This window comes from Scyliorhinus torazame, chromosome 11 (genome assembly GCF_047496885.1).
Source record: "Scyliorhinus torazame isolate Kashiwa2021f chromosome 11, sScyTor2.1, whole genome shotgun sequence".
Lineage (NCBI taxonomy): Eukaryota > Metazoa > Chordata > Chondrichthyes > Carcharhiniformes > Scyliorhinidae > Scyliorhinus > Scyliorhinus torazame.
Window position 1 is genome coordinate 102,894,607 of NC_092717.1, and position 18,069 is coordinate 102,912,675.

Here is an 18,069-nt window from a genome sequence, read left to right on the forward strand (position 1 = left end):
ATTTAGGCCTCTCACGTTCCACGTGATCAGCCACACTGGGGGGCTACCTGCCCCCTTCCCGTGTCGACTAGCCATCACCCTCTCTAGGCCAGTCCCACGTCCCGATTCCGCGCTCCCACTTGTTCCCCAGGTGGCGCATTCCAGCCCCGACCACCCTTTCTTTAGCCAGTTCCTCTTTGATTTCTGCAGCAGCAACCCAGTTATCTCCCCCCCCCCCCCCCCCCGCTAGATCCCATCTAGCGTGATTGCTCCCCCCCATGTTACTTCCGAAACTCAGCTGACTTCAACTGACCCCGGCTTCTCCCGCTCACTCCTTAACCCCCCCCATGTGGGGAACTCCCATCTACCTTGCGCCTATCTTCCCGCCATCACCTTTCTGGCGCGGGAACAAGGACAGTAGGCTCCATATTCTCTGTAGCTGTCCCGCCCCTCCCATTCCTCCTATTCCGCCTATGTCTCTTCTTTCCCCCCACCGACGCCCACATTTCTTAGTGTCCCCCCCCTTCCCAATTTACATCTCTATATACATCGACAGTGACATTTCTCTCTAATACCAGTCCCTCAGTTCCGATCCAGTTTCTCGTCTTTAATAAAGGTCCATGCTTCTTCCGCCGTTTCGAAGTAGTGATGTCTCTCCTGGTACGTGACCCATAGTCGCGCCGGCTGCAACATCCCGAACTTCACCTTCTTCTTGTGTAGCACCTCCTTGGCTCGATTAAAACTCGCCCTCCTTCTCGCCACCTCCGCACTCCAATCCTGGTACACCCGTACCACCGCATTCTCCCATCTACTACGCCATACCTTTTTGGCCCATCTCAGAACCACTTCTCTATCATTAAAGCGGTGAAATCGCACGATTGTCGCCCTATGTGGTTCTCCCGCCTTTGGTCTCCTCGCAGGGACCCGATGCGCCCCCTTCCACTTCTAAGGGGCCCGAAGGGGCCTCAGCTCCCATCAGCGAGCTTAGCATCGTGCTCACGTAGGCGAGTCCGCTCCTTCCACTCCCTCGGGGAGACCCAGGATCCGAAGGTTCTTCCTTCGTGCTCTGTTTTCTAGGGCCTCAATCCTTTCAATGCACTTTTTGTGGAGCGCCTCGTGGGTCTGTGTTTTGACCGCCAGGCCCAGGATCTCGTCTTCATTATCCGTCACCTTCTGCTCCACCACGCGGAGCTCTGTCTCCTGGATCCTTTGTGCCTCCTTAAGCCCCTCAATTGCCTGTAGCATCGGGGTCAGCACCTCCTTCTTAAGTAGCTCCACACACCGTCTTAAGAATTCATCTTGATCGGGCCCCCATGTCGCCTGGGCTTTCTCCGCCGCCATCTTGCTTCTTTTTTCCTCCTGTCCCTATCGTCGAGGATTCTTCGCGATGTAGCCGCCGCCGCCGATATTTTTCTCTTTCGTTGGGGGGGACTCCCTGTTAACTCACCCCACACCGGGTTTCGTCCTGAAAAAATTCCCCGTTGGGGCTCTTAAAAGAGCCCGAAGGTCCGTTTGAGCTGGAGCCGCCGAAACGTGCGGCTTAGCTGGGCATCGCCGCAACCGGAAGTGTGCTGTATTTTTCTATGTTCTATGTTCTATGCTCCACCCCTCCTCCCACTACTCTCTTTCCACAACTGCATGCTCTTCAGCACAATGGCCAAGGCCCCGTTCCAACAAAAAGTACTCTGAATTCATATCGTTTGTGTGCATGTTATTCATTAGCTCCTTATACAGCAACTTCACCCATGCCAGAAACCTAGGCCTGATTTCAAACTTCTCCAACACCGTAAACGGATAATTCCAGACCACCCGATCATACACCGTCACCGCATCCTATCCAACCACCACCTCCAACTGATCCTCCTCAATCACACTCGGAAGGCATACCTATCAACTTTAATGTCAATACCTTTGCCAATATCTTGGTGTCTACATTCAATAGAGTCGCACCTGTACGACCCACACTCCACCGCATCCTTATCATTTTTTAGCAGCAATGAGATGGAGGTCTGTCCCATTGTGCTCAGTACCCCCCCCACCCCCCCGCCCGACCATTGCGACCTCGAACATTTCCACCAGTAACGGTGCCAGCTTATCCTTACATTTCTTGTCTAATCCCATTGGGAACCCCTCCGGCCACTCCACTCTGCATTTTCGACAATTGCCGCCTTCACCTCTTCTACCCCACAGACCTCTCCAGCCCCGCCTTCTCCATTTCACCCACCTTCGGGCACTCTAACCTCCCCAAAAACTCCCTCGTCTCCCACTCATCCTCTGGTGGTTCCGACTTTTCTAAGTCCCTATAAAGCTCCTCAAAAACCTTATTAATCAACTCTGGGGCTTGCCCGCCCTATACCGAACGCAAACTATCTCCCTTGCCGCAGCTTGCCTGTGGAACTGACCTGCCAACATATGACCCGCCTTCTCCCCATACTCATAGACCGCCTCCATCGCCCTTCTCAACCGACGCACCACTTTTCTCGTGGACAGCAGATAAATCCTTGCCTGCAACTCCTTCCTCATCACCAGGAGTTCCTGCTCCAGCTCCGCCGCATCCCTCCCGTCCAGTTCCAAGGTCTCTTCTATTAAGCGTTGGCGTTCCTTCCTCTCCACCTTAGCCTTAAACAAAATGACCACCCCCTCCTCACCACTGCCTTCAGAACCTCCCAAACCGCTGACGGCCGGACCTCCTCATTACAGTTAAACCCCACATACCCCTCAATCACCTTCCCCATCCTACCTCTCAATCACCTTCCCCATCCTATCACAGAAGCTCTGGTCTGCCAATAACCCCACATTCAGTCTCCACCCCGGCTTCTGAGCAAACCCCTTCTCCAGGACCACGTCCATCCAATGCCAATGTGGAGAGTTATCTGAAACCACAATTGCTGAATACTCTGATCTGTTAACTCTAGCTAACAGTGCCTTCCCCACCACAAAAAGTCAATCCTCGAGAACACCTTGTGCACCGGGGAAAAAACGTATACTCCCAATCCCTCAGGGGTAAAAACCCCCACAGTCAACCCCCCCCCATCTCCTCATAAGCCCAACCAACATCAACACAATCTCTCCCCCCGCCCCCCCCCCCCCGGCCCGGACGGGGCCAGCGAGCACGGCTGGGACCTATCCACCCTCCGTTCTAGTACTGTGTTCCAATTCCCCGCCCCCCAAAATCAACTCATGGGTATCCAGATTCAGAATGGCAGCCAGCTTTTTTTTCATGAACCCGCAACATCCCAATTGGGGACATGTATGCTCACCAACCTCCACTCCACGCACCCATGACCATCACCTTCTGATCATCGATGACTTTAGGTTACTGAAATTGCAGGACTGGGCCTTCAACCTCAAGTCGGTTACAAAAGATTCACCTGGTTTTTGGGTACGTGTACTGTGGTAATACCAGGTATTGCGGTACCAGAGAGGTGGATGACCATTGGTTAGACCCAGGAGTCTACCATTGGCTGATGTACATAGCTCCGCCCTGAGAGGCAGAGTATAAGAACCGATGCCGTCCCAGCAGCCTTCACTTTCTGTATCGAAGCTGCTGGGGAAGAGTTCTAGCAGATTAAAGCCTATTAGTTATGACTCACCTTGTCTTCAGAGTAATTGATTGCGCATCAATTTAATCTTCTACAACTTCAGTGAAAGGATGGATCTCCGTATCAAACCGGAGTGCCTTCAGCTCAGCCCCCACGTGGACAACTCTGCTGCTATTTTCAAACATTGGCTGGCGTGCTTTAAGGGCTACCTTGATACGGCCGCCGACACCCCCACGGAAGGACAAAAGATGCATCTCCTACACTCACGGGTCAGCCCTGGGATCTACCCTCTTATCGAGGAAGCGGTGAATTATGCTGCTGCGATCGAGCTGCTAGAAGGACATTATATCCGCCCTGTGAACCAGGTCTACGCTCGTCACCTGCTGGCGACTAGGAGGCAAAGCCGCGAGGAAACGTTGGAAGACTTCTACCGGGTGCTGCTGGTGCTGGGCCGAAACTGTGGCTGCCCGCCGGTTTCGGGGAACGAGCACACGGAACTTTTGATCAGGGATGCTTTCGTGGCAAGTATGACCTCTCCCGATATCCGCTGAAGGCTCCTAGAAATGGACACTCTGGGACTTGCAGAGGCACGGGCCCTGGCGGGGTCCATGGACGTTGCATATAAAAACGCGCTGTCCTTTGCTCCCGATCGCACGTCGGCCCCCTGGGCTGCGTGGCACCCCGTAGCGGCAGCCCCTCAGACCTTTCCCCTGACCTCGCAAGCCTGCGCGGCGAGACAGCCCGCTAACGCCGCCGGACACCGCTGTTTCTTCTGCGGGCTGGCGAATCATCCCCGCCCGTGCTGCCCGGCCCGCACCGCCACCTGCAAAGGGTGTGGCAAGAAGGGCCACTATGTGAGGGTCTGCAAGGCCCGCGCCGTGGCCGCGGTCTCCAGCAACTATCGGCAAACCCCCTTTCAGGCCCCGACCGCCCAGCGCTCACAGCCACCCCCCTATCCTAAGGCCACATGCAACCCGCGGGCGTAGTCATTTTGCCCCCCGGACACCACGCTGGACGGGTGGGCGCCGCCATTTTGTCCCTCGCTACCGCCATCTTCTTCATCCCCGGACACCATGTGCGACCCATGGGTGACGCCATCTTGGATGGGGCCCCAGGCCCCCAGCATTGCCGACTACATTCTGCCCGACCAGAACTCTCCATTACTGCAGCTGGCCTCGGTGACTCTGGACCAGAGTCGGCCCCGGACGCTGGCGAAAGCTACAACGACGATCTCCATGAACGGCCACGAGACGTCGTGCCTGATCGCCTCTGGGAGCACGGAAAGCTTTGTTCACCCTGACACGGTAAGGCGCTGTTCTCTTGTCACCCATCCCGTAAATCAAAGGGTCTCCCTGACCTCCCGGGTCACACGCGGTGGAGATAAAGGGGTTCTGCCTAGCGAACCTCACTGTCCAAGGCAGGGAATTCCACAATTTCCACCTGTACGTCCTGCCGCACCTCTGTGCAGCCACCCTCCTTGGGCTGGATTTCCAGTGCCATCTGCAAAGCCTGACTTTTAAATTCGGCGGCCCTATACCCCCCCCTTACTGCCTGTGGCCTCGCGACCCTTCAGGTCGATCAGCCTTCCCTGTTTGCGAACCTCACCCCGGATTGCAAACCCGTCGCCACCAGGAGCAGACGGTACAGTGCCCAGGACCGGACCTTTATCAGGTCGGAGGTCCAGAGGCTGCTGAGGGAAGGGGTTATCGAAGCAAGCAACGGTCCCTGGAGAACTCAAGCAGTGGTGGTAAAGACCAGGGAGAAACATAGGATGGTCATTGACTACAGCCAGACCATCAACAGGTTTACGGAGCTGGATGCGTACCCTCTCCCCCGTTTAGCTGACCTGGTGAACAGGATCACGCAATACAAGGTTTTCTCCACGGTGGATCTCAAGTCTGCCTACCACCAGCTACCCCTCCGTAATGGTGACCGCCAGTACACTGCCTTCGAAGCAGATGGGCGGCTCTATCACTTTTTAAGGGTTCCCTTCGGTGTCACGAACGGGGTCTCGGTCTTCTAACGAGAGATGGACCGAATGGTTGACCGGTACGGCTTATGCGCAACGTTCCCGTATCTGGATAACGTCACCATCTGCGGCCACAACCAGCAGGACCACGACACTAACCTCCGCAAATTTCTCCAGACCGTGAAAATCCTTAATCTGACATACAATAAGGATAAATGCGTGTTTAGCACCGACTGTCTAGCCATTCTAGGCTACGTAGTGCGAAGTGGCCCCGACCCTGAGCGCATGCGCCCCCTCATGGTGTTCCCCCTCCCTCACTGCCCCAAGGCCCGAAAGCGCTGCCTCGGGTTCTTCAGCTATTATGCACAGTGGGTCCCCAATTACGCAGACAAAGCCCAACCCCTGATCCAGTCCACAACCTTCCCCCTGTCGACGGAGGCCCGCCAGGCCTTGAGCCGCATCAAAGCAGACATTGCAAAAGCCACGATGCGCGTCATCGACGAGTCCCTCCCCTTCCAGGTCGAGAGCGATGCGTCCGACGTAGCTCTGGCGGCCACCCTCAACCAAGCGGGCAGGCCTGTGGCTTTCTTTTCCCGTACTCTCCATGCTTCCGAAATTCGCCACTCCTCGGTCGAAAAGGAGGCCCAGGCCATAGTAGAAGCTGTGCGACACTGGAGGCATTACCTGACCGGCAGGAGATTCACAGTCCTCACGGACCAACGGTCGGTTGCCTTCATGTTCGATAATGCGCAGCGGGGCAAGATTAAGAACGACAAGATCTTGTGGTGGAAGATAGAACTCTCCACCTACAATTACGAGATCTTGTACCGTCCGGGGAAGCTAAACGAGCCTCCAGATGCCCTGTTCCGCAGCACTTGTGCCACCGCACAAGTGGACCGCCTCCGAGCCCTCCACGAGGACCTCCGCCACCCGGGGGTCACTCGTTTCTTTCATTTTATCAAGACCCGCAACCTGCCCTACTCCATCGAGGAGGTCAGGACCGTCACCAGGGACTGCAAGCCGCACTTCTACCGGCCAGAGAGGGCGCACCTGATAAAGGCTTCCCGTCCCTTTGAACGTCTCAGCATGGATTTCAAAGGCCCCCTCCCCTCCACCGACCGCAACACGTACTTCCTTAACGTGATTGACGAGTACTCCCGGTTTCCATTCGCCATCCCCTGCCCAGACATGACCACAACCACCGTCATCAGGGCCCTCAAGGGTATCTTTACACTGTTCGGTTTCCCCGCATATATTCACAGTGATAGGGTGTCTTCCTTTATGAGTAACGAACTGCGTCAATTCCTGCTCAGCAAGGGCATCGCCTCGAGCAGGATGACAAGTTACAACCCCCGGGTAAACGGGCAGGTAGAGAGGGAGAACGGAACGGTCTGGAAGACCGTCCTGCTGGCCTTACGGTCCAGGAATCTCCCAGTCTCCCGCTAGCAGGAAGTCCTCCCGGTGGCCCTCCACTCCATCCGGTCACTGCTCTGTACAACCACGAACCAGACACCTCACGAATGTCTCCTTGTTTTCCCCAGAAAGTCCTCCTCCGGGACCTCGCTCCCAACCTGGCTAGCGACACCCGGACCCATCCTGCTTCGGAAACATGTGAGGGCGCTTAAGTTGGACCCGTTGGTCGAGAGGGTCCACCTGCTGCATGCCAACCCCCAGTACGCCTACGTAGCATTCCCTGACGGCCGCCAAGACATGGTCTCCCTTCGGGACCTGGCGCCCGCCGGAGCCCCACGCGCACCCGCACCATCGCCCCCACCCTCCCCACAGCACCTAACTGGAGGGTCAGTACTCCCGCCACCCCTGCCTAGGCCCGAACACACACCGACGCCCCCTACAGGCGCTTTCCCCCCTTGTCCACCTTTCGCCCTAACAGCGCCGCCTAGGGGTGATGAAGCTGCTTGGGAGGACAACATCATGTTCCCCCATCAGAATCACCCACGAAGTCCAGACGCTCCAGAAGGACGACCAGGCCACCCGGTCGACTGATTGTTGCACCATGAACACTTTGTTATTACCCTCGACATCATGGTACCTCCATACCTGGTCATACCATGCGAAAGGCGACTATTAACGCTGGCCATCACCCCGCCGGGCTCTTTTTAAACAGGGGGTGAATGTGGTAATACCAGGTATTGCGGTACCTGAGAGGTGGATGACCATTGGTTAGACCCAGGAGTCTACCATTGGCTGATGTACATAGCTCCGCCCTGAGAGGCGAAGTATAAGAACCAATGCCGTCCCAGCAGCCTTCACTTTCTGTATCGAAGCTGCTGGGGAAGAGTTCTAGCAGATTAAAGCCTATTAGTTATGACTCACCTTGTCTTGAGAGTAATTGATTGTGCATCATGTACGAAATATGTAGCGTTCAAATGTTTTGTTTTTCTTCGGAGAGCAATGCCGATCGAAGCACTTTATTACCTCATCGTAACCCTAGCTTTCCTCTTCGCTATCAAAAGCGAATGTATTGTATATGTCTATTGCTTGAGGACCTGCTACCGTGAGCAGCAACGCAATCCACCTCTCATCAGGCTGTGCCTGCATGCCAAGGGCTGAAACATAAGAGTCTAAATTGTTGCTTGAAAACGCACCAATTTTCATCAACGTTACCCGAGACTTGAAGCTGGTGGGGTGCCTTTAAACTTTCCATCTCAAACTTCACCGTCGTTTGTTGCGTTGAGTTGCAGATAGCTGTAGTTCACCAGGTCGGCTGAAGAATCTTCTCTTTCCTTTCTTCGGCCTATTTCGCTCCATCTTCACTGTCGTTATCTTTAAATGTTCTGCAGTCCTGGCACCCTGTTGTGTTCTGTGATATGGCCGTTGTAATGAGATACACAGAACATCTTGTTGTTTAACTAGAAAGGTGATTTATTGACAAACACGTGGAATGATAACTGACAGATAACTACACAGGCAATAACTACCATATGAATTCAGTGTATTATACCAGAACTACTTGAAGTGTGACTATCCTCTTGTCTATCCTGCTACCAACTGGCGGGTATCTCAAGCCACATGAAGGATGTCTGATGCCATCAGCTGGTTGGAGGTCACATCATTAACTATCTACAAAACTATACACAGGCATATCACTAACAACAATGTCAGTCTGTTGCTTGACTAGTCTGTGGTAAAGCTCTCCCAATTCTGGCACAAGCCCTCAGATTTTAAGGGGTCAGTTTGCATTGTCATTTCTAGTGCCATAAGACCATAAGACATAGGAGCGGAAGTAAGGCCATTCGGCCCATCGAGTCCACTCCACCATTCAATCATGGCTGATTTCAACTCCATTTACCCGCTCTCTCTCCATAGCCCTTAATTCCTTGAGAAATCAAGAATTTATCAACTTCCGTCTTAAAGACACTCAACGTCCCGGCCTCCACCGCCCTCTGTGGCAATGAATTCCACAGACCCACCACTCTCTGGCTGAAGAAATTTCTCCTCATCTCTGTTCTAAAGTGACTCCCTTTTATTCTAAGGCTGTGCCCCCGGGTCCTAGTCTCCCCTGCTAATGGAAACAACTTCCCTACGTCCACCCTATCTAAGCCATTCATTATCTTGTAAGTTTCTATTATATCTCCCCTCAACCTCCTAAACTCCAATGAATATAATCCCAGGACTGGGATTAGACTATAATGGGATTATATCAGACATCCTTCATGTGGCTTGAGATACCCACCAGTTGGTAGCAGGATAGACGAGAGGATAGTCACACTTCAAGTAGTTCTGGTATCCCATAGTTGATGCTGGGTTGTCCATCCGGTTTCATTCCTTATTGGTTTTCTAGCGACTTGACACAACTGAGTGGCCAGTTATCCACATTGCTGTGGGCCTGGAGTCACATGTATGCCGGACCAATAAATGCGGCAGATTTCCTTCCCTAAAGTGACATATAAGTGAACCAGATGAATTTGTACTGCAATCGACAAAGATATCATGGTCATCATTAGACTTTTAATTCCAGATGTCTATTGATTGAATTCAAATTCCACCATCTGCTGTGGTGGAAATTGAACCCAGGCACCACATTTAAAAAATACTTTGATATAGACTTGAAGTGTCATAATCTACAGGGTTACGGATCAAGCACTGGAAATTGGGATGAAGTTGGATAGCAGTTTACTTGGTTGGCACAGCCATAATGAGCCAAATGGCTTCTTTATGTATTGTAATGTTTCAATGTTCTATTTTTATTCGTGGCCATTTTTCATGAGTGAGTCTGTACAGCTAGTTCAGCAAACAACTTAGCAATATAGTATGATCTTCTTCTAACCCAAGGTCGACAAATATCTTCCACATAGGACCACTTGGTAGCAATCAATTCACATTCTGAGGATTGAATCAGAACTTCTCCTCCGTATCATTCATATTATACTGGATGATGCCACTAATAACTGCCACTGGAGAATTAATTTTGTCTGTTGTAAATAAATTATATCCTTTTACCTTATGATTACTTCCTCAATTACTATTTGTTTCTTCACTTCATGCCCTTCATCAATTTATATTTCAAAATAAAAACATACTAAATATAAGGTTTTGACAACAAAAACAAAGGGCGTTTTTCAGCAGGCATAAATCAAAATCCGCTTTCAGGTGCGTTTGACGGGGTGTTTCTCGGCAGCTGCTGCACTGAGATTCATTACTTTGCCAGCTTTTTTGGGCCTTGGAGAATTTCTCCCTGTCAAGGCCTAACCTTAATAGATTTCCCGCACTGGCAGGAACGGCTCCTTGCAAATCGGGGCACCATTTTGACCAGCAGCTCTGATTTGTACAGCCCCCCCCCCCCCCCCCACCCCCTTTCACTTCACTCCCCACCCCAACCCAACAACCTTCTCATGGCCGCTGGAACACCCCCTCACCCCGCCTCCAATGGGCAAGACCCCCCAGGCATGACCCTTTCTTCTAAATGGGCTGCTAAACTGTTACTCTGGCACTGGCAGGCTGGCAGTGCCAAGGTTCCCGGGTGCCTGGGTTCTATCCTGCCCTGACCCCAACCACCTGGGGGGGCTATCTAATAGCCTGCCTGAACCCCCGAGGTGCCATATTGCTTGGTCCCGTTTGTAGAAACCAGTGCTAAATGGCACCCTGCTGAGGTCTCGCAGGTACAGCCATTGATTCCTGGATGTTGTGTGAAAGCGGCACCCAACCCAGGTTTTTAAATGATCGGCCCTGCACGGAACCCGATTTGGGGCTCTCACTGGATTCACTGTGCACAGTCGTGGCTGAATCGCACCCAAAGTCTCAATATCGAGATTGCAGGATAGCCGGAGGTGTGGGGGGTGGGGAAGAGGGGGCGGGGCGCTGGCAGGTGGAAGTGAGAAAGAAATGGGACTCCCAATTAATGAATGGCAGGCGAGCATGGTGGCTGATTAAAGAAAGTGGGTAAACCTTCTGCGCTACTGGCTCATCAGATGGCTGGCGGTTTTGCAGCCTCAACAGCCCCACTGAAAAATATGGTGCAGTAAGGAGAACACAAGGATGTCTCCATTTTGACACCCCTCAAGGGGATGGCAGAACTTAAAAAAATTTAATTGGGGCGTATTAGGCGGGCTCCCACGAGTACCCTCCAGTGGCAGCATTCAGGCCAACCTTTGTCGCTGACAGACACTTCCTAGGCCATGGAACCTCCAGCTCCGCCATGAAGCTGGCAGCGTCCTCATGTCGCAAACTGGAAAAATGGCTATTAACTGACCTCCTAATTATGCAATTTGCCACCCACCTTCAATCAGTGGGGAGCCATGAAGCTGCCATTTCCACCATTGGGAAACTTTCCCAGTGATGTGACTGCATCAGGAAGCCATCCCAATATGGCACCAAGGCATTTTACTAACCCACCAGCCTCCCAGCTAGGACTGTGAACCTTTGTGGAATGGCCAGGAATCTGCTGCAATCAGCATCAACTTCCCAGTGACAAAAGAAATCATATCAGATTTTTAAGTGTTGTGTTAAGAAAATCAGTCACATCATTTGTACTTCTAAATGACAGCTGGATCCGATTCTACGCCACCCAATTAAATTCAAATCTTAAACTGGGAAAGAACAGCCAGGAGGACTGTGATTAGCTGGGTCTTTTGGCAGTCTACAATGGATTGGTGAGGGTTTGAATTTCACTGATGGGGGATGCCCCTGCTTTGAGCTTCAGTCTGCTGCCACCACCATGCATTCTCAGGTAAGAAATACCATTAAAGTGAAAAGGTAATAACAACCTGTCAAAAGAAAACGGATTTCACCTTTTAAGAGGCAGTAAAATGTTTCAGGCCAAAAGTGGGCTATCAGTCTGATTAACTTCCCCAAAGTTAACTGGGGTAGTCACAGTCTGCAAGGCTCAAAGGGAGCAGAATTCACAAAAGTGCCTCCAGGAGAGTGCCCTAAGTCAGCACGCAGAAGGTCCCACAAGAGAGGGAACGGCTAGGGACCTAATTTTAGGTGACGAAGCCAGGCTGGTGGCCGAAGTAACAGTGGGGGAGCACCCCGCAGACAGCGATTGCAACTCCATTAGATTCAAGATTGTCATGGAAAAGGACAAGAATGGACCCAAAATCAAAGCTCTAAACTGGGGAAAGGCCGACTCCAACATGATCAGACACAACCTGCCCATACTGGACTGTGAGCAGACACTCCGAGTAAATCTGTGACAGAACAGTGGGGGACACCCAAGAAGAAAACAGGGAGAACACAGGACCAACATGCGTCAATAAAGAGTGCCAAACAATGGAGGGTGTCCTCAGTGTGAAGATGGGGCTTCATCTCCAAAAGAACTGTATGGTGGTCACACCAGTACTGTCATGGCTGGATGCACCTGTGTCTGGTAGATTTTTGAACAAGTCCAAATAATCCCATTTTCTGGCCTTCCCGCACATTTTTTTTTTGTTCAATATTTATGTACTTGCTTTTTAAAATCATAATGGATTATGCCCTCTGAAATGGCCTATCTAGCCGCACAGTTATGTAAAACTACTATGCTTTAGACTCAAAGGAATCAGGGATATGTGGATCAGGTGGGTAAGTGGAGTTGAGGTTGAAGAACTGGTCAGCTGTGCCATAAAAAAAAAAATAATGTAGCAAAAGGGCAGAGGAATGGGACTAAACTAAACCAAGAGCAGCCGAATTAGTCTCATTCATCTACTCTTCTGCTATAGCCTTGTAAATCTTTCCTTTTCATGTGTATTTTAAAAATTTATTTTGAAATTTTACAAGGCTGACCAAGTATTTGTCTATGCATGTGTGGTTATATTTAAATGTCACAGTCCTTTTAAATTTGAACTCCTGCCAAGTGGATTGTGCAAACCTTAATTTGCCTCACTGCCAGGCTAAAGATTTGCTGGAAGTTTATATTAGCTATTCAAATTATATCATACCAAATTCAGAACATTGATCACAATATGCAATGGACCAGCTTGCCTGACTTCCATTCCCATCACAAATGTTATCCTTCTCACTAAAACAGAGTCTATGGTATTTAGAAGCAGCAATCATTATTTCTAGAATTCAGAAGTACATCAATCTTTATTGTGCTTAGAAAATGTGCTAATTGAAGGTATTTATAGTTGATAATTAGCTGAGCCCATTTACTGCTGAAATGTTAGTCTGAACTGCAGGGCAGCCCTTCATAAGACTTCATGCAGTAAGAATTGGTCAAATATAACATATAAGATTTAAAGAAAAATATATTTTTTGACAGTAAATCATTACAGCCAAGGCTGGTTGAAAATCATCAACAGTGATTGTTTCTTTCCATAAAGAAATAAAGTTGCTTTTTGAGTATCTTTTATGCTTTGGAGTTTTCTTACCTTCTGCTCCTTGTCCATACTATTCCTGGGGAAAGAGAGACAAGTGGAACACAAACCACAAATGGTTTCCCATCAACAATCTTTCTTTCGTTAAACAATCTGTTATTTAACTAGGTGGAACAAAATTTGAAATATCAAGCTCCTATATCGATGCTAGCACATCAGTGTAATTGTTATTTGTATCCCATAGCAGATTTCAAGATGTAATTTGTAATAGAAATATTTTTTTTTCCCTTCCCTCTCCTTCTGAACATAATCACGTTTGCTGGTTCCTTGAACCCTAACAGCCTTTATCAAGATGGCAGTTCTTTATGCATGAACCCAGACAACTATCAATTAATTCACCCATAGGAGGCTGAAACACCTGTGGTTGATACAGTCTAACCAGACATGTACTTTCCAGCAGGAGTTACTGCACATTTATCTGTCTTGGAAACCCTGGCTGATGTTTTTCCCCATTGTATCTGGAGCAACTGAGGTCAATTACAACTTCTCTAGCTCCTCAACTGAATTCAGCACCGGCCAAAGAAATGAATCTCAAGTCTCATTACCCCTGCTATTATGGGTTTTGCCATGATGCTATCAGCAAGTTTATTCATTCCTTTAAATCTATTTCAGTTACAAATTAATTCAATAACAATAAAACAGGTTCTTATTTTTTCAATCATAGGGCTCTGTTGGGCTAAGTCAAGTCTGCAAAATGGTGAGGGCCTGGACAGTGTCATCCTATTGCCAGTATGCCATCTTGCCAGAGGTGGGGAAGGTGGCAGACATCCTTCCTGGTATTTTACCAGTGGCGGGTGGGTCCATCTCCATGTGACAAAACTTACAGGTGCACCACATTGGCATTTCAGGAGCTATGTGGGGTGGATGGAGAGTGTACAGTGGCGACCCTCATTTTCCGGAACATTTTTGTCCTTTGGGGAGTCTCATTCAGCAATGACCAGCCATGTGGCAGGCATCATTGCTGGCTTTCCTCACCAAGCCCGTCCTTTCTGGTTTTTACCTGACTGGCCCAGACTATCGCCAACCCACTTATCTTACTTTGAGGGCACATGTCCATCGATGTGCCCATGAGTTCTAGGTGCAATTCTGGCAGTAGCCACTGCTCATAGTGGCACTGCTGAGGCCCTATGATTGGGCGGGCAACTCTTGGGGGGTGGCTGCCCTTAATTGGCTGACTTTTTGGTGGTGAACCTATGCTGCCTCTGAAAAATACCAAACTGTGTTTTCTTACAGAGTTATTCAGGATTCCCTTGTTTCAATGATAGGATTGTGGTTATTTACTTGTAAAAATAGCATTTGAAATTTGTGTGTGTAATATCTAGAAACAACAAATTATAATGTTTTTCAAGAAATCTACACAGTGACCTTAATTTATTTACATTTGTTTTTGTTGATTCAGTACACAGCTACCACAACCCTCTTCAGGGTGCATCAGCCTCGTTCATTCATCGACTGACCGAAATAGCTAGTTTAGAATGCGATACTATTCGACAAGAAAAAATACGCAAGCTGAAGAAGAGATCAGACTGCTGAAGATATTGAAATTGTTATACTGTCAGCTATATGTTTCAGTGCTAAAACAAAACAATATCGAATAAAATGTGACTAATGGAACTTATATAACCCAGTAGAAACAACTATGTTTGCCAAACTGAGCTATCTGGTCAGGATTTTATATTTACCTGCACCTTAGAAAAGATAATAAATATATATTGATTTACATACTGATGTAATAAAGTCTTCATTATGGCACAGCTCAGAATAGAAATTCAGTTCTGTGTCCACATCTCTGTGTCAAGTTCCCAGTTATATGTTCCAGCTCTGTTTAAAAATTAAGATTTTTAATCCAGGAGTATCTGGAATATATTTTAAGTGGATAATATGCAAATTGTTGACAGTAGTAGCGGGAATCAAATTCTCTTTTTATGTATCAACAGACAATATGTTAAGAAAGACAGGTGAGGCCTTGGCAAGTAATACTGGATTTAGGATTATGATCATGCTGATCATCAAATCACTACCCTGATCCCATCTCCCCCCCCCTCCCCATAATCCTTTCATCCCTTTAGCCCCAAGATCTATATCTAATTCCTTCTTGAAATCACACAATGTTTTCGCCTCAGCTACTTTTTTGGTAGTGAATTCCGCAGATTCACCACGCTCTGGGTAAAGAAATTTCTCCTCACCTCAGTCTTAAAAGGACTTATCCTCAAACTATGACCCCCTACTTCTGGACTCCATTGGGAACATTCTCTCCAATCTACCCTGTCTAATCCTGTTAGAATTTTATACGTTTCTATGAGATCCCCTCTCAATCTTCTAAACTCCAATGAATATAATCCTAACCGACTAAATCTCTCCTTATATGACAGTCCCTCCATCCCAGGAATCAGCCTAGTAAACCTTCGCTCCACTCCCTCCATAACAAGAACATTCCTCCTCATATAACAACACTAAAACTGCATACAATACTCCAGGTGTGGCCTCACCAATGCTCTACAATTGCAGTAAAACATCCCTATTCCTATACTCAAATCTTCTCGCTATGAAGGCCAACATACCATTTGCCTTCTTTACTGCCTGCTGTACCTGCTGTGGCTTTACTCTGTCAAGCTGTCTAAAAATGTTGTATGTTTTGTCATATGAGAGTACCTTTAAGAAATGGGTGTTTATAAATGGGTATGTATATAAGTATCTGTAGTGAGAGTACCTTTAAGAAATTGGTGTTTATTATTGCAGTGATGTCAGAGAGTGGGTGGAGCTGGGCTGACTGTCAGCTTTTTACTTTCGTTTTAGGCTGTTTGCTGCAGGGTGTGTTTTAATTTTGTTTTCAGAGCTGGATAGCTGCAGTCATGGCCAGAGAGTCCCTCTCTGTAATCTAAAGACTGTAAATCGATCCTGGTGATTTAAAACTAATAACAGCAGTGACTTTAACCTGATGTGCTTTTGGTAAAAGGTGTTTTAAGTCTTATGGAATGTAAAAGGTAAGCTTAAAGGATTACTTAGTGTTGTATTCTTTGGTGGTTGTGTTTGAATTAATGGTTGCTAAGATGTGCACTATGTTTTAAAAAGGTAACTTGAGTTCATATTGTTTTGCTTTAAAAAATACTTTTCCATTTCTACTGTACCACACCTGTAGAGTGGGCCGTGTGCTCCCCATACCACAATCTATTAAAAGTTGTGGGTCAGATGAACTCCATGATACACTTTGGGGTTGTCTAAACCCTGGCCCATAACAAATTGGGGGCTCGAGGGGGATAAAAGTCTATCTATTGGATTGGTTTAGTGAACTTAAAGACAGTGAGGGGTGAGCATATTGTGGTTGCTTTTCAGGTGTGGTATTTCAGTTTAAGTAGGGAGTGTTGTGAACAATGGCTCTTTCAGAGGCTCTGAAGTTTTTGGGAGTGGAGACGGTCACACGCAGTACCTTACGGACAGAAACTAAAAACAGACTGTTAGATTTGGCAAAAACATTGCAGTTAACATTACCTGACAAAATGCGAAAAGATGAGGTCATTATGGCGGTGGCTAAGCATTTAAAGTTGCCTGAGATACAGTTTGACTCATTGGAAATGGCAAAAATTCTGTTACAAATTAAACAAATGGAACATGATAAAGAATTAAAGCAGCTTGAATACGAAAGAGAGAGCGGGGAAAAAGAAAGCGAAAGACAGAGAGGAAAAAGAGAGAGAAGAAAGGAAAACAGAATAGTCCTAGCAGAACAAAAAGAAAGAGAAAGGGAGATACAGATCAGGGAAAAAGATAAAGCAAGAGAGTTTGAACTTCAGAAAATGGCCATGAAACATGACAGTCAGTTAAAATTGGCAGACATAAAGGGAAACGTACAGTTGGTGGATAGTGATGAGGATAGTGAGAAAGAGCGTCAACGTCAAAAGCTTGGTGGGGATCTATTTAAATATGTCCAAGCATTGCCAAGGTTTGATGAGAAGGAGGTAGAAGCCTTTTTCATTTCATTTGAGAAGGTAGGTAAACAAATGAAATGGCCACAGGACATGTGGGTATTACTGATTCAAACAAAGCTGGTAGGTAGGGCTAGTGAAGTGTTTGCATCACTACCGGAGGAGGTATTTGAGACATATGAGGAGGTGAAAAAATACATCTTAGGTGCTTATGAACTAGTGCCTGAAGCCTACAGAAATTTAGTGAAAGAATTTGGTCAAACATACATGGAGTTTGAAAGGATAAAACAGTAATTTTGATAGATGGATAAGGGCTTTGAAAATAGACCAAACGTATGAAGCTCTCAGAGAAATTATACTTTTGGAGGAGTTTAAAAATGCAATTCTTGATGTAGTGAGAACTCATGTGGAAGAGCAGAGGGTTGAAACTGCGAGATTAGCAGCAGAAATGGCAGATGATTATGAATTAGTTCATAAATCAAAGCTTGGTTTCCGACATCGGTTTAGCCTGTGAGGGATAGAAACTGGGGACATGAGAAATACTCAAGTGGTAAAGGTAAAGGTGACCTGATGGGAGATAATAAGGAGAGTGTACCTCAGATTAAAAAATAAATCCAGGAGGGTGGAAAAGAAATGAAAAGTTTCAAATATTTTCACTGTAATAAACTAGGCCATGTAAAGTCACAGTGTTGGTGGTTGAAGAAAAGCACTGGGAAGGCTGATGTGGTAAAACAGGATAAGACAGTAGGATTTGTTAAAGTTGTAAAGGAAAGCCCAAGTGAAGCAAAGGAGGTGCAAAAGATTGTACAGCTTGATCAAGAGGAGATTGATAAGAAGTTGCCAGA

The 18,069-nt window shown here is 48.0% G+C and overlaps 1 protein-coding gene across 5 annotated transcripts in view; it reads left to right on the forward strand.

Moving 5' to 3' along the window:
- LOC140385423 (uncharacterized) overlaps positions 1-15,024 on the forward strand; it is a 417,673-nt gene extending 402,649 nt beyond the window's left edge. For 4 of the 5 annotated variants that reach the window (XM_072467556.1, XM_072467557.1, XM_072467559.1 and 1 more), the window contains one exon: positions 14,704-15,024. In XM_072467556.1, coding sequence (XP_072323657.1) covers positions 14,704-14,837 — 134 coding nt within the window. In that variant the 3' untranslated portion in view covers positions 14,838-15,024. The remainder of the gene's footprint in view (positions 1-14,703) is intronic. The other variant, XR_011933362.1, reaches the window with a different exon arrangement.
- The last annotated feature ends 3,045 nt before the right edge of the window (positions 15,025-18,069 follow it).